The 23,792-nt window shown below is 47.6% G+C and overlaps 1 protein-coding gene across 3 annotated transcripts in view; it reads left to right on the top strand.

Moving 5' to 3' along the window:
• VPS53 (VPS53 subunit of GARP complex) overlaps positions 1-23,792 on the top strand; it is a 218,790-nt gene that overhangs the window by 170,749 nt on the left and 24,249 nt on the right. For all 3 annotated transcript variants that reach the window (XR_010110596.1, XM_055102102.2, XM_055102101.2), the window contains 2 exons: positions 9,974-10,122; positions 18,610-18,679. Coding sequence is in view for 2 of the 3 variants with exons in the window: in XM_055102102.2 (XP_054958077.1) it covers positions 9,974-10,122; positions 18,610-18,679 (219 nt within the window). In the remaining variant the exon portion in view is untranslated. The remainder of the gene's footprint in view (positions 1-9,973; positions 10,123-18,609; positions 18,680-23,792) is intronic.

The following is a 23,792-nucleotide window of genomic DNA, read 5'->3' as shown; positions in this document are numbered from 1 at the left end:
CCCCTGTTGCCTGGTAGTTGCTTGATAAACATTCCTTCAGTGGGTAGTAGGTGCTTGATAAACATTCCTTCAGTGCGTGGTAGGTGCCTGATGAACGTTCCTTCAGTGCGTGGTAGGTGCTTGATAAACATTCCTTCAGCCCCTGGTGCATGGTAGGTGCTTGATAAACATTCCTTCAGCCCCTGGTGCATGGTAGGTGCTTGATAAACGTTCCTTCAGCCCCTGGTGCATGGTAGGTGCTTGATAAAGGTTCCTTCAGCCCCTGGTGCGTGGTAGGTGCTTGATAAACGTACCTTCAGTGCATGGTAGGTGCTTGATAAACATTCCTTCAGTGCGTAGTAGGTGCTTGATAAACGTTCCTTCAACCCCTGGTGCATGGTAGGTGCTTCATAAACGTTCCTTCAGCCCCTGGTGCGTGGTAGGTGCTTGATAAACATTCCTTCAGCCCCTGGTGCATGGTAGGTGGTTGATAAACATTCCTTCAGTGCGTGATACGTGCTGGATAAACGTTCCTTCAGCCCCTGGTGCGTGATAGGTGCTTGATAAATGTTTCTTCAGTGTGTAGTAGGTGCTTGATAAACGTTCCTTTAGTGCGTGGTAGGTGCTTGATAAATGTTCCTTCAGCCGCTGGTGCGTGGTAGATTCCTGATAAACGTTCCTTCAGTGTGTAGTAGGTGCTTGATAAACATTGTTTCAGCCCCTGGTGCGTGGTAGGTGCCTGATAAACATTCCTTCAGTGTGTAGTAGGTGCTTCATGAACGTTCCTTCAGCCCCTGGTGCGTGGTGGGTCCTTGATAAATGTTCCTCCAGTGTGTAGTAGGTGCTTGATAAACGTTCCTTCAGTGCGTGGTAGGTGCTTGATAAACGTTCCTTCAGCCCCTGGTGCGTGGTAGGTGCCTGATAAACGTTCCTTCAGTGTGTAGTAGGTGCTTGATAAACATTTCTCCAGCCCCTGGTGCGTGGTAGGTGCCTGATAAACATTCCTTCAGTGTGTAGTAGGTGCTTGATAAACGTTCCTTCAGCCCCTGGTGCGTGGTAGGTGCTTGATAAACATTCCTTCAGCCCCTGGTGCATGGTAGGTGCTTGATAAACGTTCCTTCAGTGCGTGGTATGTGCTGGATAAACGTTCCTTCAGCCCCTGGTGCGTGGTAGGTGCTTGATAAACGTTCCTTCAGCCCCTGGTGCGTGGTAGGTGCTTGATAAATGTTCCTTCAGTGCGTAGTAGGTGGTTGATAAACATTCCTTCAGTGCGTGGTAGGTGCTTGATAAACGTTGCTTCAGTGCGTGGTAGACGCTTGATAAACGTTCCTTCAGTGCGTAGTAGGTGCTTGATAAACGTTCCTTCAGTGCGTGGTAGATGCTTGATAAACGTTGCTTCAGTGCGTGGTAGACGCTTGATAAACGTTCCTTCAGTGCGTAGTAGGTGCTTGATAAACGTTCCTTCAGTGCGTAGTAGGTGCTTGATAAACGTTCCTTCAGTGCGTGGTAGGTGCTTGATAAACGTTCCTTCAGCACCTGGTGCATGGTAGGTGCTTGATAAACGTTCCTTCAGTGAGTGGTAGGTGCTGGATAAACGTTCCTTCAGCCCCTGGTGCGTGGTAGGTGCTTGATAAATGTTCCTTCAGTGCGTGGTAGGTGCTTGATAAACGTTCCTTCAGCCCCTGGTGCGTGGTAGGTGCCTGATAAACATTCCTTCAGCCCCTGGTGCGTGGTAGGTGATTGATAAACGTTCCTTCAGTGCGTGGTAGGTGCTGGATAAACGTTCCTTCAGTGCGTGGTAGGTGCTTGATAAACGTTCCTTCAGCCCCTGGTGCGTGGTAGGTGCTTGATAAACGTTCCTTCAGTGCGTGGTAGGTGCTTGATAAACGTTCCTTCAGCCCGTGGTGTGTGGTAGGTGCTTGATAAATGTTCCTTCAGTGCGTAGTAGGTGCTTGATAAACATTTCTTCAGTGCGTGGTAGGTGCCTGATAAACGTTCCTTCAGTGCGTGGTAGGTGCTTGATAAACGTTCCTTCAGCCCCTGGTGCGTGGTAGGTGCTTGATAAACGTTCCTTCAATGTGTAGTAGGTGCTTGATAAACGTTCCTTCAGTGTGTAGTAGGTGCTTGATAAACATTCCTTCACTGCGTGGTAGGTGCCTGATAAACATTCCTTCAGCTTCCGGTGCGTGGTAGGTGCTTGATAAACATTCCTTCAGACCCTGGGGCATGGTAGGTGCTTGATAAACATTCCTTCAGTCTGTAGTAGGTGCTTGATAAACGTTCCTTCAGCCCCTGGTGCATGGTAGGTGCTTGATAAACATTCCTTCAGTGTGTAGTAGGTGCTTGATAAACGTTCCTTCAGCCCCTGGTGCATGGTAGGTGCTTGATAAACGTTCCTTCAGTGCGTGGTAGGTGCTTCAGAAACGTTCCTTCAGCCCCTGGTGTGTGGTAGGTGCTGGATGAACGTTCCTTCAGTACGTAGTAGGTGTTTGATAAACGTTCCTTCAGTGTGTAATAGGTGCGTGATAAAGATTCCTTCAGTGCGTGGTAGGTGCCTGATAAACGTTCCTTCAGTGCGTGATAGGTGCTTGATAAACGTTCCTTCAGCCCCTGGTGCATGGTAGGTGCTTGATAAACGTTCCTTCAGCCCCTGGTGCATGATAGGTGTTTGATAAACATTCCTTCAGCCCTGGTGCATGGTAGGTGCTTGATAAACGTTCCTTTAGCCCCTGGTGCATGATAGGTGGTTGATAAACATTCCTTCAGTGCGTAGTAGGGGCTTGATAAACATTCCTTCAGCCCCTGGTGCATGGTAGGTGCTTGATAAACGTTCCTTCATCGCCTGGTCATGATAGGTGCTTGATAAACATTCCTTCAGTGCGTAGTATGTGCTTGATAAACATTCCTTCAGCCCCTGTTGCATGGTAGGTGCTTGATAAACATTCCTTCAGCCCCTGTTGCCTGGTAGTTGCTTGATAAACATTCCTTCAGTGGGTAGTAGGTGCTTGATAAACATTCCTTCAGTGCGTGGTAGGTGCCTGATGAACGTTCCTTCAGTGCGTGGTAGGTGCTTGATAAACATTCCTTCAGCCCCTGGTGCATGGTAGGTGCTTGATAAACATTCCTTCAGCCCCTGGTGCATGGTAGGTGCTTGATAAACGTTCCTTCAGCCCCTGGTGCATGGTAGGTGCTTGATAAAGGTTCCTTCAGCCCCTGGTGCGTGGTAGGTGCTTGATAAACGTACCTTCAGTGCATGGTAGGTGCTTGATAAACATTCCTTCAGTGCGTAGTAGGTGCTTGATAAACGTTCCTTCAACCCCTGGTGCATGGTAGGTGCTTCATAAACGTTCCTTCAGCCCCTGGTGCGTGGTAGGTGCTTGATAAACATTCCTTCAGCCCCTGGTGCATGGTAGGTGGTTGATAAACATTCCTTCAGTGCGTGATACGTGCTGGATAAACGTTCCTTCAGCCCCTGGTGCGTGATAGGTGCTTGATAAATGTTTCTTCAGTGTGTAGTAGGTGCTTGATAAACGTTCCTTTAGTGCGTGGTAGGTGCTTGATAAATGTTCCTTCAGCCGCTGGTGCGTGGTAGATTCCTGATAAACGTTCCTTCAGTGTGTAGTAGGTGCTTGATAAACATTGTTTCAGCCCCTGGTGCGTGGTAGGTGCCTGATAAACATTCCTTCAGTGTGTAGTAGGTGCTTGATGAACGTTCCTTCAGCCCCTGGTGCGTGGTGGGTCCTTGATAAATGTTCCTCCAGTGTGTAGTAGGTGCTTGATAAACGTTCCTTCAGTGCGTGGTAGGTGCTTGATAAACGTTCCTTCAGCCCCTGGTGCGTGGTAGGTGCCTGATAAACGTTCCTTCAGTGTGTAGTAGGTGCTTGATAAACATTTCTCCAGCCCCTGGTGCGTGGTAGGTGCCTGATAAACATTCCTTCAGTGTGTAGTAGGTGCTTGATAAACGTTCCTTCAGCCCCTGGTGCGTGGTAGGTGCTTGATAAACATTCCTTCAGCCCCTGGTGCATGGTAGGTGCTTGATAAACGTTCCTTCAGTGCGTGGTATGTGCTGGATAAACGTTCCTTCAGCCCCTGGTGCGTGGTAGGTGCTTGATAAACGTTCCTTCAGCCCCTGGTGCGTGGTAGGTGCTTGATAAATGTTCCTTCAGTGCGTAGTAGGTGGTTGATAAACATTCCTTCAGTGCGTGGTAGGTGCTTGATAAACGTTGCTTCAGTGCGTGGTAGACGCTTGATAAACGTTCCTTCAGTGCGTAGTAGGTGCTTGATAAACGTTCCTTCAGTGCGTGGTAGATGCTTGATAAACGTTGCTTCAGTGCGTGGTAGACGCTTGATAAACGTTCCTTCAGTGCGTAGTAGGTGCTTGATAAACGTTCCTTCAGTGCGTAGTAGGTGCTTGATAAACGTTCCTTCAGTGCGTGGTAGGTGCTTGATAAACGTTCCTTCAGCACCTGGTGCATGGTAGGTGCTTGATAAACGTTCCTTCAGTGAGTGGTAGGTGCTGGATAAACGTTCCTTCAGCCCCTGGTGCGTGGTAGGTGCTTGATAAATGTTCCTTCAGTGCGTGGTAGGTGCTTGATAAACGTTCCTTCAGCCCCTGGTGCGTGGTAGGTGCCTGATAAACATTCCTTCAGCCCCTGGTGCGTGGTAGGTGATTGATAAACGTTCCTTCAGTGCGTGGTAGGTGCTGGATAAACGTTCCTTCAGTGCGTGGTAGGTGCTTGATAAACGTTCCTTCAGCCCCTGGTGCGTGGTAGGTGCTTGATAAACGTTCCTTCAGTGCGTGGTAGGTGCTTGATAAACGTTCCTTCAGCCCGTGGTGTGTGGTAGGTGCTTGATAAATGTTCCTTCAGTGCGTAGTAGGTGCTTGATAAACATTTCTTCAGTGCGTGGTAGGTGCCTGATAAACGTTCCTTCAGTGCGTGGTAGGTGCTTGATAAACGTTCCTTCAGCCCCTGGTGCGTGGTAGGTGCTTGATAAACGTTCCTTCAGTGTGTAGTAGGTGCTTGATAAACGTTCCTTCAGTGTGTAGTAGGTGCTTGATAAACATTCCTTCAGTGCGTGGTAGGTGCCTGATAAACATTCCTTCAGCTTCCGGTGCGTGGTAGGTGCTTGATAAACATTCCTTCAGACCCTGGGGCATGGTAGGTGCTTGATAAACATTCCTTCAGTCTGTAGTAGGTGCTTGATAAACGTTCCTTCAGCCCCTGGTGCATGGTAGGTGCTTGATAAACATTCCTTCAGTGTGTAGTAGGTGCTTGATAAACGTTCCTTCAGCCCCTGGTGCATGGTAGGTGCTTGATAAACGTTCCTTCAGTGCGTGGTAGGTGCTTCAGAAACGTTCCTTCAGCCCCTGGTGTGTGGTAGGTGCTGGATGAACGTTCCTTCAGTACGTAGTAGGTGTTTGATAAACGTTCCTTCAGTGTGTAATAGGTGCGTGATAAAGATTCCTTCAGTGCGTGGTAGGTGCCTGATAAACGTTCCTTCAGTGCGTGATAGGTGCTTGATAAACGTTCCTTCAGCCCCTGGTGCATGGTAGGTGCTTGATAAACGTTCCTTCAGCCCCTGGTGCATGATAGGTGTTTGATAAACATTCCTTCAGCCCTGGTGCATGGTAGGTGCTTGATAAACGTTCCTTTAGCCCCTGGTGCATGATAGGTGGTTGATAAACATTCCTTCAGTGCGTAGTAGGGGCTTGATAAACATTCCTTCAGCCCCTGGTGCATGGTAGGTGCTTGATAAACGTTCCTTCATCGCCTGGTCATGATAGGTGCTTGATAAACATTCCTTCAGTGCGTAGTATGTGCTTGATAAACATTCCTTCAGCCCCTGTTGCATGGTAGGTGCTTGATAAACATTCCTTCAGTGTGTGGCAGGCGCTTCAGAAACGTTCCTGCATCTCTTCGGTCCCCATCTGATGCTCGGTGCCCTGCTGCACTTGCCGAAGGTACCTGTAAATATAATAGATGCTGCGGGAGTGAAAGGAGCCCCACCAGGCATCAGAGTGAGAGTGAGCGTGTACGTGTGTGTCTGAGTAAAGTCTACAGCTTGAGGCCAACACCGCGTCAGCCTGAGTTATGAGACTTCTGTTGCCTGAAATGTTCCCAGAGCCCAAGTGTCTGAGTCTATGCTCTGTGTCTCTCTAATCCAGTGAAGAAGTAGGAATTTAAGTATTCAGATTTTCAGGAAACCTCTTTCCAAGCTTCCTATAGTAATAGGGAAAAACAAGATCCACTGAAGCTAGTTGTGGAGCGCTATTCTCTGGTCAAAGTTCCTGCTACAGTAGGCTCTCTCTAGAAAGAGTGCTAGCCCCCCATCCCCACTGTGGAGTGTCAGTCAGAGCACATACTTCCTGCCCAGGCCGCGGAAGCCGGGCTCTGGGGACACTCTGCGTCCCGCAGTCTCTTCTTGTGGTGGTTAGACTAGGTCTGGGAGGCACTCATCATTCTTACTGTCTTCAAACTGTGTCTCGTTTAGATAGTAGCAGTTGAACGCCATCTGTATTCAACTCTACCCAAGCGCCCAAAACAAAAAGCACAACAAGAAACAATTTTAAGTGTAGAGGGGTAACTTCTAAATGTCAAATGAAAAGTTTACCTGAAAAAGTTGAGGTCTCATTTCTACTGATGGCTTTTCATGATGTTTGTTCTTCCAACGCAAGGTACTGTTTGTTTCCTTTTTTGAAAGAGTTCTTTGGGCCAGGCGCGGTAGCTCACACCTGTAATCCCAGCACTTTGGGAGGCTGAGGCAGAAGGATTGCTTGAACCCAGGAGTTCAAGACCAGTCTGGGCAACACGGTGAGACCCCTGTCTCTACAAAAAGTAAAAAAGAAAAAAATTTTTTTTTAATTAACTGAGCATGGTAGTGTTCACTTGTGGTCCCAGCTACTTGGGAGGCAGAGCTGGGAGGATCGCTGGAGCCCAGAAAGTCAAGGCTGCAGTGAACTATGATTGTACCACTGCACTCCAGCCTGGGCAGCAGAGACTCTGTCTCAAAAAAAAAATGGAAAATAAAGAGTCCTTTGCTTGATCACTGTGTTTCATTAGCGTCTCCTTGAGAAACAGGCCTTACCTTTAACGAAGGCCTAGTTAAGTGCTTTTATTCTTTTTTTGGGCAGGGTGGCGGGGGCGGGTCCGGGGGGAAGTTGTCTAGCAAGCACCTTGTTGTGGGGTTTGGGCTTTAGATAGACCTGGTTTGGGCTTTAGATAGACTTGGTTTGGGCTTTAGATAGACGTGGTTGTCCCAGCTGTGAAATTTTGTGCAAGATACCAAATCTCTTTGAGCTTTTTGAATTTCCTCATCTACAAGGTTGTTGTGAGAACTTAGTGAGATCATGTATGGATAGTAAATGCGACGATGTATGTTTAGGGCCATGCAAAGGGACCTGCGAAGTTCGGTCTTAATGTCGCTATCCTGGGCAGTTCAGGTTGTGACCCAAACCTTCAGTCACCCATGGGGGATGATGGCAGGCATCAGCCATCTGAGGCTGGAGTGCAGTGGTACAATCACAGCTCCCTGCAGCCCCAACTTTCTGGGCTCCAGTGACCCTCCTGCCTCAGCCTCCCTGGTAGCTGAGACTATAGTCGTGTGCCACATTTTAAAAAAATACTAAAGGCAAGGTCACCTTTTATTGTTTTCTAGTACTTTAAATCACTTTCTTAGTTGACTAAGCTGACTTAAGTTTAAAATCATGAGTCCACTTGGCCTTTGCTAATAATTCGTTTAACTTGACCGACGGAGTCATGACTGACTGGAGTATTAAAGCAAATCAGCTCTTTTCACATATATTCCAAATGTGGGCACATACTGACTTGGCCAGTGATCATCAAGAGGAGTTCAGTGACGAGCATGCGGAATAACCGGTGGGAAGTTGAAGAAATCCCAGGCCCCTGCTTGGTCTTTCTTCAGAGCTGCTTTGTATCTGGTGACAGAGCACGTCGCCACCTCCTTTCATGGAGGGCTGTCATGTTTAGATTATTGTTGATAAACTGTTTTGAGATTTTGAAATATACAAAGCTGCCAGCTTGGAAAGTAATAGTCATTGCTATGGACATGATTGGCTTTGGGGGCATCAAGCCCTCCCAGTTCGCTGTGTCTACCCAGAACATTCTGCTCCGAGTCCTGCTGCAGAGCCCAGGAAATGCTGACAGCACCTGTCAATTTTGGCCTCACCCTATGAGCTCATTTAAAATCACCCAGGATGCTCATTGTTTGGATGGGTCAAATCTTCAAAATAAAATGGAAAAAGAAGCCTCTTGCTTAAGATAAAAGATACTGAGGAAAACATTTCACATAACCAAAGCATTAGAATGTTAAGTCAGTTCATATTAGACCTTTCTACTGTTTCTTCATTGTTTGTTTCTGTTTTTTCCCAGTAATAAATTAGAGTTCTTTTTCCTGTGTGGAGCCTGGTTATGAAACCTTGCATAAGACTCTTCATGTCTCTGGGCCTTGGCTTTCTTATCTGTGAAATGAAGATGGAGGTCCCTTCCTGCTTTTCTGTGGTTCTGTGTGTACACATCCCTAAAGCTTTTAGAATACAAATATCCGCTGTTTTGAAAAAACATTAGGAGTCATTTGAGCTTCCCACAGCTGGAGAATCATCCACGTACGATGTGATTCTTTTAAACAAGCTCTCTGAGTATTGATTTTTTCCTTTCCCCAAGAGCTCTGTAAATATAGTGTTTTCTTGCCAGAGACATCAGGGCCTCAGAACTACTGACCTCCTTCTATGAAGATAGTATATGGTTTGTGTTTGGCTTAGGATCTCTTTAACAGACCATCTAGCTCCATTGTGAGAGGCTGACTCAGCAGAGCCCTCCAGACCGTCCAGCTCCACTGTGAGAGGCCGACTCAGCAGAACCCTCCAGACCATTCCCACTCTTCGGGATTAGAGTGCCCTTCCCTGGCAACCCCGGGGCAGGCTGGGAGCTGGTGCTGCACCCATCTCCTGCATGCACCCTTGGGGGATGGCACACTGCAGCATTGCCTCCTTCTGTTCCCAGGACTCAGTGTTGCCAAGTGCCACGTAGTCCAAGAATCCCGCCAGTTTGCTGTAGGTGTCTTCCAGAGCCTGTCGTTAGGGCTCAGGTTGAAGCAGGTCTGTCACTTGTTCACAGCCTGTTCAGGGACCACCTCGGTGCTCTCAGCAATGTTCTCTCCCCTGCGCCTGGCTCCTGGCCTGTTCCCCACGTCTCCGTCTTACCCTCTGGTCCACCCTAGTGTTTGCCAGAGATTCTCTTTCCCTTCCCCTCATTGAAATCCTGACATAATCCCAAAGGTTTTAGGAGTGTAAGATTCTACACGCATACCTCTTCAAGTGTTTTATTATGCAAATTTTTGAATATATTCAAAAGTAGAGGAAACAGTGTGGTCAGCCTCTATGTACCTGTCACTCAGCTTCACGATCTTATTTCATCTGCACCTCTTCCCAGTAACTTCATATTATTTTGAAGCAACATCCCCACGTGTCATATCATTTCTAGTTTTCTGTGTTAAAGAATCCCAAACTCCTCCCAGTTGACTGGAGAGAAAGGTGTCTGTGAATTCCCCTCCAGGTTTCATGTCACTTAGTCCAGCCACCTCTCTCATCTCCCAGGCTGCCGGTCAGCTTGGGAGTCGGCGTCCCTCCCCGTTCTGCTGCAGTCCCCTGCTGTGGGGCACTCGGCAGGAGAACAGGATCCTTTACGGGTGGGTAGCTTAGCTGAGAAGGGAAGGCTGTTTCAGGCAGGTTGGGGACAAGGCAGGAAAAGGAAAGGGCCTGGGTCACACCTCACTGTCGGGTCCGCTGGGCACATTCGTATTTGTCCTGAGTATCAGTCCCTACAGAACGAATAAGAAACTCCCCAGGACAACAGGGCCTGATTCCTGGGATACCAAAGCTGTGACCTGATTTCCACTCCAGCCCCTCCCTTCCGCAGTAACAGGCGACACCATTCTCCTGCGAGGGATTCAACGCCTCATCCTTTCTCCCTTTCAGATGCAGTGGCAGAACGTGGAGCACGTTGGTGACCAGAGCCCCTACGTCACCTCTGTCATTCTGCACATCAAGCAGAACGTCCCCATCATCCGTGACAACCTGGCTTCCACACGCAAGTACTTCACTCAGTTCTGCGTTAAATTTGCAAAGTAAGTCCTGGGGCGTGCTCATCTCTGGGTTCTTGTTCTTTTTAATAGACTTTATGTTTTAGAACAGTTTCAGATTCACAGCCAAATTGAGCAGCAAGCACAGAGATTTCCCGTGTACCTGACCCCCCCAACATGCACAGTCTTCCCATTACCGACACCGCCCCACACACAAAGTGGCACATTCGTTACAGTGGATGAACCTGCATCAACACGTCATTATCACCCGGACTCTGACGTCGCGCTGGACATTCCCTCGGTTTGGACAAATGTACAGTGACGTGTGGCCGCCATTTCAGTGTCATACTCAACTGGGTTGTTTTTAAAACCATACTTCCCACCAGCATCCTCACAATTTGAGTGTCCCCACCATCCAGCTGCGGTTCGTTCTGGTGCCCGCAGTACTGATTTTAATTTGTACGCAAAAGAAGCATAGTCATAAAACTAAATCTGCTACTTAAAGTCATAGGCAACAGTAACAGCAGTACAATTGCCAGCCACGTCAAGGCAAACAAAAATGAATGGGGCCTACTGTTGTTTTGAACTGTGCAGGCATAAGCTCTCCTTGCCCAGGATTGGATAATTAAAATTCTTTTTCAGGGATTTCCTGTATGCATTTTGTTTCTCTGACTGGCTTTATAAATGCCTCTTAAGGGTAGGAGCCATTGGTTCTGTTTCTTTTGAGACTTTTTGTCCTCCCTCCCCCTGGTATTTTTTACCATGGCTGCTAGAATTTATCTATTCATACTTGGACACACTCTTGGTCTGAGGAAGGCACTAGAAATTGGGATGCACAAGTCAGGGAGCTCCCTGGCCAAGGCAGGTTGAGTGAACCCTGAGCCATGTGTCTTCCTGCTATGTCCTTGTGTGTGGCCATTTCTGCCCTGAGTTTTCAAGCGAGGAAATAGTTTAGTTCTTTGCCGATCACCATCTGGCTTAGCACCATTTTCCGTGATACCAGGTGGTGGTGAGGGTCAGTGTCTCCTCTGACCAGTTATCAAGCAAGCATTTTGGCAGACTTCTCAGGGAACGGCTTCAGGAGGGTCAGCCCAGGCCAAGCTACTGTATTTGGGTTGTTCCCATCCAGGCCCCAGCTGGTGATCCAGGACTCCAAGTTTCTGTCTTCCCCCAATCTCTCCCAGTTTCCCTGTACCTCACAAATGAACCCCTCAGGACTAACAATTATGGAGCGGCTTGTGATGTCAGCTTTACTTTCTAGTTTGTCAAGAAAGGATAGAGTGAACTCTCCAGCGAGGCATTAATGTTTGCAGATGGCAGATGGACCAGGAGGTGAAATTCCCTCACTCCCTGGGTGCTCATTAGTGTGTTAGAAATGTTGCTGATAAATCACATTGTGACGCTCCCCATAACTGCTGGTAGAAGCAGCGTCTCTGTAAAAATTTACTGTGACTCAAAATCTCCAGGGTAGCTGCTCCGGGGTCTGATTGAGCTTACATTAAAGTGAAGGAGGAGTCCATTGACTTAGCCATTCCCAGCGTCTCCCTGCTCAGTCATATGACTGATCTTACTTTAAAGTGAAGGAGGAGTCGGTTGACTTAGCCAGTCCCAGTGTCTCCCTGCTCAGTCATATGACTGAGCTTACGTTAAAGTGAAGGAGGAGTCGGTTGACTTAGCCAGTCCCAGCGTCTCCCTGCTCAATCATATGATTGGGCTTACGTTAAAGTGAAGGAGGAGTCGGTTGACTTAGCCAGTCCCAGCGTCTCCCAGCTCAGTCATATGATTGAGCTTACGTTAAAGTGAAGGAGGAGTCGGTTGACTTAGCCAGTCCCAGCGTCTCCCTGCTCAGTCATATGATTGGGCTTACGTTAAAGTGAAGGAGGAGTCGGTTGACTTAGCCAGTCCCAGCGTCTCCCAGCTCAGTCATATGACTGAGCTTACGTTAAAGTGAAGGAGGAGTCGGTTGACTTAGCCAGTCCCAGCGTCTCCCAGCTCAGTCATATGACTGAGCTTACGTTAAAGTGAAGGAGGAGTCGGTTGACTTAGCCAGTCCCAGCGTCTCTCAGCTCAGTCATATGATTGAGCTTACGTTAAAGTGAAGGAGGAGTCCGTTGACTTAGCCAGTCCCAGCGTCTCCCTGCTCAGTCATATGATTGAGCTTACGTTAAAGTGAAGGAGGAGTCGGTTGACTTAGCCAGTCCCAGCGTCTCCCAGCTCAGTCATATGACTGAGCTTACGTTAAAGTGAAGGAGGAGTCGGTTGACTTCGCCAGTCCCAGCATCTCCCTGCTCAGTCATATGACTGAGCTTACGTTAAAGTGAAGAGGAGTCGGTTGACTTAGCCAGTCCCAGCGTCTCCCAGCTCAGTCATATGATTGAGCTTACGTTAAAGTGAAGGAGGAGTCGGTTGACTTAGCCAGTCCCAGCGTCTCCCTGCTCAGTCATATGATTGAGCTTACGTTAAAGTGAAGGAGGAGTCCGCTGACTTAGCCAGTCCCAGCGTCTCCCAGCTCAGTCATATGATTGAGCTTACATTAAAGTGAAGGAGGAGTCGGTTGACTTAGCCAGTCCCAGCGTCTCCCTGCTCAGTCATATGACTGAGCTTACGTTAAAGTGAAGGAGGAGTCGGTTGACTTAGCCAGTCCCAGCGTCTCCCTGCTCAGTCATATGATTGAGCTTACATTAAAGTGAAGGAGGAGTCCGCTGACTTAGCCAGTCCCAGCGTCTCCCAGCTCAGTCATATGATTGAGCTTACATTAAAGTAAAGGAGGAGTCCGTTGACTTAGCCAGTCCCAGCATCTCCCAGCTCAGTCATATGATTGAGCTTACGTTAAAGTGAAGGAGGAGTCCGCTGACTTAGCCAGTCCCAGCGTCTCCCTGCTCAGTCATATGATTGAGCTTACATTAAAGTGAAGGAGGAGTCCGTTGACTTAGCCAGTCCCAGCGTCTCCCTGCTCAGTCATATGACTGAGCTTACGTTAAAGTGAAGGAGAAGTCGGTTGACTTAGCCAGTCCCAGCGTCTCCCTGCTCAGTCATATGACTGAGCTTACGTTAAAGTGAAGGAGGAGTCGGTTGACTTAGCCAGTCCCAGCGTCTCCCTGCTCAGTCATATGACTGAGCTTACATTAAAGTGAAGGAGGAGTCCGTTGACTTAGCCAGTCCCAGCGTCTCCCTGCTCAGTCATATGACTGAGCTTACGTTAAAGTGAAGGAGGAGTCGGTTGACTTAGCCAGTCCCAGCGTCTCCCTGCTCAGTCATATGACTGAGCTTACGTTAAAGTGAAGGAGGAGTCGGTTGACTTCGCCAGTCCCAGCGTCTCCCTGCTCAGTCATATGACTGAGCTTACGTTAAAGTGAAGGAGGAGTCGGTTGACTTAGCCAGTCCCAGCGTCTCCCAGCTCAGTCATATGATTGAGCTTACGTTAAAGTGAAGGAGGAGTCGGTTGACTTAGCCAGTCCCAGCGTCTCCCTGCTCAGTCATATGATTGAGCTTACGTTAAAGTGAAGGAGGAGTCCGCTGACTTAGCCAGTCCCAGCGTCTCCCAGCTCAGTCATATGATTGAGCTTACGTTAAAGTGAAGGAGGAGTCGGTTGACTTAGCCAGTCCCAGCGTCTCCCTGCTCAGTCATATGACTGAGCTTACGTTAAAGTGAAGGAGGAGTCGGTTGACTTAGCCAGTCCCAGCGTCTCCCTGCTCAGTCATATGATTGAGCTTACGTTAAAGTGAAGGAGGAGTCCGCTGACTTAGCCAGTCCCAGCGTCTCCCAGCTCAGTCATATGATTGAGCTTACATTAAAGTAAAGGAGGAGTCCGTTGACTTAGCCAGTCCCAGCATCTCCCAGCTCAGTCATATGATTGAGCTTACGTTAAAGTGAAGGAGGAGTCCGCTGACTTAGCCAGTCCCAGCGTCTCCCTGCTCAGTCATATGATTGAGCTTACATTAAAGTGAAGGAGGAGTCCGTTGACTTAGCCAGTCCCAGCGTCTCCCTGCTCAGTCATATGACTGAGCTTACGTTAAAGTGAAGGAGAAGTCGGTTGACTTAGCCAGTCCCAGCGTCTCCCTGCTCAGTCATATGACTGAGCTTACGTTAAAGTGAAGGAGGAGTCCGTTGACTTAGCCAGTCCCAGCGTCTCCCTGCTCAGTCATATGACTGAGCTTACGTTAAAGTGAAGGAGGAGTCCGTTGACTTAGCCAGTCCCAGCGTCTCCCTGCTCAGTCATATGATTGAGCTTACGTTAAAGTGAAGGAGGAGTCGGTTGACTTAGCCAGTCCCAGCGTCTCCCTGCTCAGTCATATGACTGAGCTTACGTTAAAGTGAAGGAGGAGTCGGTTGACTTAACCAGTCCCAGCGTCTCCCTGCTCAGTCATATGATTGAGCTTACATTAAAGTGAAGGAGGAGTCCGTTGACTTAGCCAGTCCCAGCGTCTCCCAGCTCAGTCATATGATTGAGCTTACATTAAAGTAAAGGAGGAGTCCGTTGACTTAGCCAGTCCCAGCGTCTCCCTGCTCAGTCATATGACTGAGCTTACGTTAAAGTGAAGGAGGAGTCGGCTGACTTAGCCAGTCCCAGCATCTCCCAGCTCAGTCATATGATTGAGCTTACGTTAAAGTGAAGGAGGAGTCCGCTGACTTAGCCAGTCCCAGCGTCTCCCTGCTCAGTCATATGACTGAGCTTACATTAAAGTGAAGGAGGAGTCGGTTGACTTAGCCAGTCCCAGCGTCTCCCTGCTCAGTCATATGATTGAGCTTACATTAAAGTGAAGGAGGAGTCCGCTGACTTAGCCAGTCCCAGCGTCTCCCAGCTCAGTCATATGATTGAGCTTACATTAAAGTAAAGGAGGAGTCCGTTGACTTAGCCAGTCCCAGCTTCTCCCAGCTCAGTCATATGATTGAGCTTACGTTAAAGTGAAGGAGGAGTCCGCTGACTTAGCCAGTCCCAGCGTCTCCCTGCTCAGTCATATGATTGAGCTTACATTAAAGTGAAGGAGGAGTCCGTTGACTTAGCCAGTCCCAGCGTCTCCCTGCTCAGTCATATGACTGAGCTTACGTTAAAGTGAAGGAGAAGTCGGTTGACTTAGCCAGTCCCAGCGTCTCCCTGCTCAGTCATATGACTGAGCTTACGTTAAAGTGAAGGAGGAGTCGGTTGACTTAGCCAGTCCCAGCGTCTCCCTGCTCAGTCATATGACTGAGCTTACGTTAAAGTGAAGGAGGAGTCCGTTGACTTAGCCAGTCCCAGCGTCTCCCTGCTCAGTCATATGATTGAGCTTACGTTAAAGTGAAGGAGGAGTCGGTTGACTTAGCCAGTCCCAGCGTCTCCCTGCTCAGTCATATGACTGAGCTTACGTTAAAGTGAAGGAGGAGTCGGTTGACTTAGCCAGTCCCAGCGTCTCCCTGCTCAGTCATATGATTGAGCTTACATTAAAGTGAAGGAGGAGTCCGCTGACTTAGCCAGTCCCAGCGTCTCCCAGCTCAGTCATATGATTGAGCTTACATTAAAGTAAAGGAGGAGTCCGTTGACTTAGCCAGTCCCAGCGTCTCCCTGCTCAGTCATATGACTGAGCTTACGTTAAAGTGAAGGAGGAGTCGGCTGACTTAGCCAGTCCCAGCATCTCCCAGCTCAGTCATATGATTGAGCTTACGTTAAAGTGAAGGAGGAGTCCGCTGACTTAGCCAGTCCCAGCGTCTCCCTGCTCAGTCATATGATTGAGCTTACGTTAAAGTGAAGGAGGAGTCGGTTGACTTAGCCAGTCCCAGCGTCTCCCTGCTCAGTCATATGACTGAGCTTACGTTAAAGTGAAGGAGGAGTCGGTTGACTTAGCCAGTCCCAGCGTCTCCCTGCTCAGTCATATGATTGAGCTTACATTAAAGTGAAGGAGGAGTCCGTTGACTTAGCCAGTCCCAGCGTCTCCCAGCTCAGTCATATGATTGAGCTTACGTTAAAGTGAAGGAGGAGTCTGTTGACTTAGCCAGTCCCAGCGTCTCCCTGCTCAGTCATATGACTGAGCTTATGTTAAAGTGAAGGAGGAGTCGGTTGACTTAGCCAGTCCCAGCGTCTCCCAGCTCAGTCATATGATTGAGCTTACGTTAAAGTGAAGGAGGAGTCCGTTGACTTAGCCAGTCCCAGCGTCTCCCAGCATCAGCCTCACATTCTCTCAGAGCCCTTGAGTTTCATTGCTAAGCCCAGGTTGAGTGCACTGGGAATTGGATGCCCCTCCTCACATCTGGAATCGTTCAGCCTGGGATCTAGGAAGTGGTTTTCTGTTTTCATCCATGGTGCCTTCTCATCCTGCTAAAATCCTGCTTAACAGAGGTGGGCTTGTGAGGAGACCCTTCCCTGGCCAAGGGCAGCAGCCACCATCGCCCTGATGGCCCAGAGAAGCCCTTGGCAGTTACCCAGCACATTGCTTGGTCTTTTCCCCACAGGACGTGTGTCAGGTCCTCATACTCCCCCCATCACCACCTGTAGACTAGTATAGAGAGCCAGTTCAGGGGCACAGCCAAAGGTTTTTTGTTTTTTTGTTTTTTTGATACAGGGTCCCACTCTGTTACCCAGGCTGGAGTGCAGTGGTGCAACCACAGCTCACTGCAGCCCCCATCTCCTGGGCTTAGGTGATTGTCCCACCTCAGCCTCCTGAATAGCTGGGATTACAGGCGCTCGCCACCCGGCCTAGCTAATTTTTCTATTTTTTGTAGAGATAAGATTTAGCCATGTTTCCCAGGCTGGTCTCAAACTCCTGGGCTCATACAGTCCACCTGCCTGGGCCTCTCAAAGTGCTGGGATTATAGGCATGAGCTGCCATGCCCAGTCCGGAGCGTGTTCTAATGTGAAGCAACTTAGGTTACAGAGTGCTGTGTGCACAGCTGCCATTGGTCATGAGTTCAGTTTCACGTCGCTTGTCTGGCTCTGGTTTCCAGCACGGAGGAATTCCTTCCAAATAGCCCTGTGTTTACTCTCCTTCCTGATCACAAGCCACCTCCAGATCCGATCTCCGGACTCCAGTTTCCTCTCCCTTAGCTTCCTTTCTACCCCACCCCTGCAAAACCATAGATGTTTCCTTGTACCTCGTTTGCTGTCTTAAGCAATAGCAGCCTTTCCTGTTGAGACATCAAAATCCACAGCCTGGTTGAAACTGCAGTTGAACCACAAGCAACTTCCCTCATCCACTGAGCTGATCCTCCTCCCTTCAATCAAGGAGATAATGAGACAAATCTCATAATAGTGGTTGGGAAGATAAAATGAGAAGCCACATATTAACTTCCTGGTAAAGTGCTGATACCAAGCTGACATTCAAAAAGTGGTAGGTGGCTGGGCGCGGTGGCTCACGCCTGTCATCGCAGCGCTTTGTGGGGCTGAGGCAAGCGGATCACTTGAGGCCAGGAGTTCGAGACCAGCCTGGCCAACATGGTGAAACCCTATCTCTACTAAAAATACAAAAATTAGCTGGGTATGCTGGTGCGTGCCTGTAATCCCAGCTACTCAGGAGGCTGAGGCACGAGAATTGCTTGAACCCAGGAGGCAGAGGTTGCAGTGAGCCAAGATGGTGCCACTGCACTCCAGCCTGGGTGACAGAGCGAGACTCTGTCTCAAAAAAAAAAAAAGTTTATGATTTACTCAGTGTGCGTTCACTTGAGCATCTCCTATGTCTTAGACCCAGAGTTAAATGTTTTGGCCTGATAAACATGGCCCCCATCTTCATTTGCCTTAATAGTCAGGTGAAGCAAAATAGACATGTAAGCAAATGAGCATAATGAACTAGGTTAGATGTGAGGGTGGAGGCCTGCGGACTCCATGTAGAGTATGGCGAAGGCAGCAGAAGAAAGGCTTTCTAGAGACGCCATTGAACGGGATCTGAGAGGTGCGTGTGTACTGACCCACAGGCCCCTTCTAGGAAAGGCAGTCCAGGCGAGGGAGCAGTGTAGGCATTAAATAGCCCCCAGAATCCTGGGATCTGCAAGTGGCTCAGTTGGGTTGAAGCATAGGGAGGCCAGGGCTTAGCAGGATGAGGCTGGAGACAGAGAATGAAGAATCAAGGAAGCCTGGCCCAGTGGCTCACGCTTGTAATCCCAGCACTTCCGGAGCCCAAGGGAGGAGAACTGCTTGAAGCCAGGAGTTTGAGCCCAGCCTGGGCAGCATAACGAAATCCTGCCTCTACAAAAAAATTAAAAAGTAGCCAGGTGCGGTGCCTGTAGCCCTTACATCCAGTCTGATTGGGCTAGCTTCGATCATATCCCCTCTCAGGACAAACAACAGTCACCAAAGGAATGCTGTGCTCTGACGAGCTGAGAATAGTTAGAGTTCACTGGGAGTCTAGGATGGGATCCAGTTTTCCCGGGCCTGCCAGGGCCTCATGTAACTAAACAAAACCAGGACTTTGCTCAGAAGAAAAATAAGATAATGGGCAACAGTGGAGTCCACTTCGATTCTTCATTAAAAAAGGTTTTTTCATGGAGATACGTGGAACCTTAAAGTTTTTGCATTTCTTTCCTCAAGAGAGAATAAGCCTAATTTGTCACTTCTTTTTTATCCACAGCTCCTTCATTCCCAAATTCATCACCCACCTCTTCAAGTGCAAGCCAATTAGCATGGTGGGAGCAGAACAGGTGAGATGGACGTAGTATCAGGCATTTGCCTGGCAGCTTTTGTTGTAGATCAAGCACATATTCTTCTAGTCCAGATCTACTTGGCAGGAATAAAATTGTTGATGTCCCTTGTTTGGGGACAGTATAATGACTCACCTGGAAGGTTTCTTAATTTGTTCTTCCATTTATTTTTAAAATTTTTCTTTGAATGCCTACTAAGTTCTGGGTGCAGGGTATAACACAGCAAGCACCATGGAAAGGTCCCTGCTCCTAGTGCTCACACTCCAATAAGAAGAGGTGGGTGGGCCGGGCACAGTGGCTCACACTGTAACCCCAGCAGTTCGGGAGGCCTGGGCAGGCCAATCACCTGGGGTAAGGAGTTTGAGAGCTGCCTGGCCAACATGGTGAAACCCCATCTCTACTAAAAATACAAAAATTAGCTGGGCATGGGGGCAGGCTACTGGGGAGGCTGAGGCAGGAGAATCACTTGAACCCGGGAGGCAGAGGTTGCAGTGAGCCGATATCACACCACTGCACTCCAGCCTGGGTGACAAAGTGAGACTCCATCTCAAACAAACAAACAAACAAAAAAACTAACAAAAAACTTGGGATACTGGCCGGGCGTGGTGGCTCACGTCTGTAATCCTAGCACTTTGGGAGGCCGAGGTGGGCAGATCAGAAGGTTAGGAGTTCAAGACCAGCCTGGCCAATATAGTGAAACCCTGTCTCTACTAATAATACAAAAAATTAGCCGGGCATGATGGTGGGCACCTGTAATCCCAGCTACTCGGGAGGCTGAGGCAGAATTGCTTCAACCCGGGAGGTGGAGGTTGCAGTGAGCCGAGATCACACCACTGTACTCCAGCCTGGGCAACAAGAGCGAAACTCCATCTCAAAAAAAAAAAAAACAATTAGCCAGGCGTGGTGGTGCATGCCTGTAATCCCAGCTACTCAGGAGGCTGAGACAGGAGAATCACTTGCAGTTGGAGGTGGAGGTTGCAGTGAGCTCAGATCACACCACTGCACTCCAGCCTGGGCAACAGAGTGAGACTCCATCTCAAAAAATAAAAATAAAAAAAGAATAAATCCCAGTGATGGGAGGCTGAGATGGGAGGATCACTAGAGGCCAGGAGTTCAAGACCAGCCTGGGCAACATAGTGCAACCCTATCTCTCAAAAAAATAAAACATTAGCTAAAAAACGGTCCACACCTGTAGTCCCAGCTGCTCAGGAGGCTGAAGTCGGAGGGTTCTTTGAATCCAGGCTGAAGTGAGCTATGATCGTGCCGCTGCACTGAAGCCTGGGCAACAGAGTAAGACACCATCTGCCCCACAAAAAAAAAAAAAGAGTCTTTTAATAATTATAGTAAGCTCAGACCCAAAGCCAATATCTTCAGAAAAATATCAGTTCATCCAGTGCTTACATCCATTATTATTATTATTTTTTTTAAACAAACCCACAGCCAACATCCTGTTTACTTCCGTTTTGAGGTGTGGATGAGAAAACCATCTGCTGGAACTGGAGTTTTACTTAATCAGACCCCAGGCCAGTTCAGGTGGGCAGTAGGGGAGTGTGGATCTTGACAGGCCCAGAATGGGGAGGGTGTGGGTGGGAACTACAGGGCAACGTGGCCTCTGAAGGATTCTCACATGAGTTGAGGTTTGGCTGGGCCTGTACTTGCCCTGATGTCTGGGCCTTGAAACTCAAGCAGCCATGTAGCTGCAGGCTTGTTCACTCAGGCAGCAGAACCATCAGAATCAAGTTAACTCAGCAGTGTTCATAGACTGAAACAGACGCTGCCTCCAGTAGTGGAGCAGCTGCCATCCAAACTTGAACAAAAGCTGTGGCATTGGAAGCTAAGATTTAGCCCAACCTCAGCTGTGTCTGCCTTGCCACAAGGGTGCCAGATCCTAAATTAGGTTTTGCTTTAATACTTATGCTGAAAATGGGATGGGAGACATTTTTCTGCTCTTTGTTCTCTGAGTACTATATAAAGTGAGTTATTTATCTTTGGGCCCCAGAGTCCTCGAGCAATTGCAAGGGCACGTGGAACTGACCCACACCAATATTGATCATGCTTCTTGCTAGTTTGTGATCTTCAGATCATCCTGTTTTGCAGGGTCACTAATTATTCTTGTGGCTGTGTTCACCTACGAAAGCTTTTATTTCCCTTGAGATTAAGGATAAGAGGAGAATGTCTGCTGTCACCATTTCTATCCCACGTTGTTGCTGAAGTCCTGGCTAGGACAACAAGGCAAAAAATACAATATTTTTAAAAGAAACAAAATATATACAGATTAGAAAGGAGGAAACTAAGCTGTCATTTTTCATTGAAAATATGATTATAAGTAATAAATCTAAAAGGATCTACAGATAAACTGTTAGAATATAAATTTAGCAGGCCGGGTGCAGTGGCTTACACCCTTAATCCCAACACTTTGGGAGGCCGAGGCGGGCGGATCACAAGGTCAAGAGTTAAAGACCAGCCTGACCAACACAGTGAAACCCCCGTCTCTACTAAAAATACAAAAATTAGCTGGGCAAGGTGTGGTGCGCCTGTAATCCCAGCTGCTCGAGAGGCTGAGGCAGGAGAATTGCTTGAACCTGGGAGAACTGCTTGAACCTGGGAGGTTGCAATGAGCTGAGATTGCGCCACTGCACTCCAGCCTGAGTGATAGAGACTCCGTCTCAAAAAAAAAAAAAAAAAAAAGAATATAAATTTAGCAAGGTTGCTGGCTATAAGGAAAGTGTTTTAAAATATATTTCTATATACCAGCAGCAAACCATTTAAAAATGAACATTTTTGAGTGAAATACTTTTTTTTTTTTTTGCTGTATTGCCCAGGTTGGAGTGAGTACAGTGGCACAATCATAGCTCACTGCAGTCTCAACTCCTGGGCTCAAGCCATCCTCCTGCCTCAACTTCTCAAGTATCTGGGACTACAGGAATGTACTACCATGCCTGGCTGGCTCTTTTTTTTTTTTTTTGGTAGATATAGGGTCTGCCTCCCCGTGTCTCCCAGGCTGGTCTCAAACTCCACCCTCCTCAGCCTCCCAAAGTGGTGCGATTACAGGCGTGAGCCATGGCTCCCAGGCTTAAATGAAATCATTTACAATAACATCAGGAAACATTAAATACCTAGGAGTAAATTAAAAATGTACAAGTCTTCTACACAGAAAACTGTACAATATTAAGACACAGAATCCATAAAGACCTTTAAAATGACAGGATAGCTCATGTTCATTGATAAGAAAGACTCAAAAAGAAATACATATGGAGTCTTTCTGAGCCTACTCTGGCTGAGGAGGCTGCCCAATAAAAAATAAATAACAATTTAAAAAGCGGCAAATTATTCCAAAATTAATCTATAGATAGAATTCAATCCTAATTACTGTATCAATTTATCTATAGATACAGTAGAATCCCAGCAGGGGGGTGTGTGTGTGTGTGTGTGTGTGTGTGTGTGAGTGTGTGTGTGTGTGAATTGATATGCTGATTTTAAAAGTTAGATGAAAGTACAGAAGACAACAGCCAAAATAATCTTAGAACAGAATTAGAGGAGTCAAAGCTCAGGATATCAAGACTTATTGCAGCAGTATTGTAATTAGAGCAGTGTGGCACTGGCCCCAGGGACAAATAGGCCAACAGAACAGATCTGAGCTGAGGAATCGACCCACACATATGTAGATACTTGATTTATGACCAAAATGGCATCATTCAAAGAGAGTCTTTTCAGTAAATAGTGCTGGGTAACTGGATATCCATATTGGAAAAAAATCTTGACCTTTGCCACACACCATATATAAAAATCAGTTCCAAAGAGGATTTGGTGAAATTAGAACACTCATACATTGCTGGTGGTAATGCAAAACGGTACAGCCATTTTGGAAAACAGTTTGGCATTTACATAGAGTTACCACAGGGCCCAGCAATTATACTCCTAGATATATACCCAAATGAATTGAAAAAGGCAGGGTGCATGGTTCACGCCTGTAATCCCAGCGCTTTGGGAGGCTGAGGCAGGCAGATCACCTGAGGTCAGGAGTTCGAGACCAGCCTGGCCAACATGGTGAAAACCCACTTCTACTAAAAATACAAAAATTAGCTGTACATGGTGGTGTGCGCCTGTAACCCCAGCTACTCGGGAAGCTGAGGCAGGAGAATCACTTGAACCTGGGAGGCAGAGATTGCAGTGAGCCAAGATTGCGCCACTGTACCTTTAGGCTGGGTGACACGGTGAGACTCTGTCTCAAAAAAAAAAAAGAATTGAAAAAAAATGTGTTCACACAAAAGCTTGTACACAAATATTCATACCAGCACCATTTATAATAGCCAGAAAGTAGAAACAACTCAAATGTCCATCAGCTGATGATAAACAAAATGTGGTCTATCCATACAAGGGAATATTACTCAGCCATTAATTAAAAGGAATAAAGTACCCGTTCATGCTACAACATGGAAGAGCCTTGAAACCATGTTAAGCGAAAGAAGCCAGACACAAAAAGCCACCTATTGTGTGACTCTGCTTCTATGAAATGTCCAGAACAGGCAAATCCGTAAAACAGAAAGTGGATTAATGGTTGGCAAAGGCTGAGGGAGGGGGAGATGGGAATGGCTGCTAATGGGTAAGGGTTTCTTTCTGGGGTGATAATGTGTTCTGAAACCAGATAATGCTGACAGCTGTACAACCTTGTGAATAGACCTTAAAAACCACTGAATTGTACACTTCCAAAAGGTAAATTTTATGGTTTTTGAATTATATCTCCATTTTTAGAAAATTAATCCCAGATGGATTATGGCTCTAAAAAATAAGGCAATAAAGCTTCTGGAAGATTTAATATAAGACAATATGTTTATGACCTTGGGTTAGGCAAAGATCCCTTAAACAAAACATTAAAAGCACTAACCATAAAAGAAAAGATTGGTTATTTTGAGTACTTAAAAGACTTTGGCCAAGTGCGATGGCTTGTGCCTGTAATCCTAGCACTTTGGGAGGCTGTGGCAGGAAGACTGCTTGAGCTCAGCAGTTTGAGATCAGCCTGGGCAACACAGCGAGACCCCATCTCTACAAAGCAGTTTAAAAATTAGCCAAGTGTGGCACGTGCCTGTAGTCCTAGCTACTCGGGAAGCTGAGA

This window comes from Pan paniscus, chromosome 19, assembly GCF_029289425.2.
Source record: "Pan paniscus chromosome 19, NHGRI_mPanPan1-v2.0_pri, whole genome shotgun sequence".
Taxonomy (NCBI): domain Eukaryota; kingdom Metazoa; phylum Chordata; class Mammalia; order Primates; family Hominidae; genus Pan; species Pan paniscus.
Note: the sequence above shows the minus strand (reverse complement) of the source record. Positions and strands in the feature narration are given on the sequence as shown.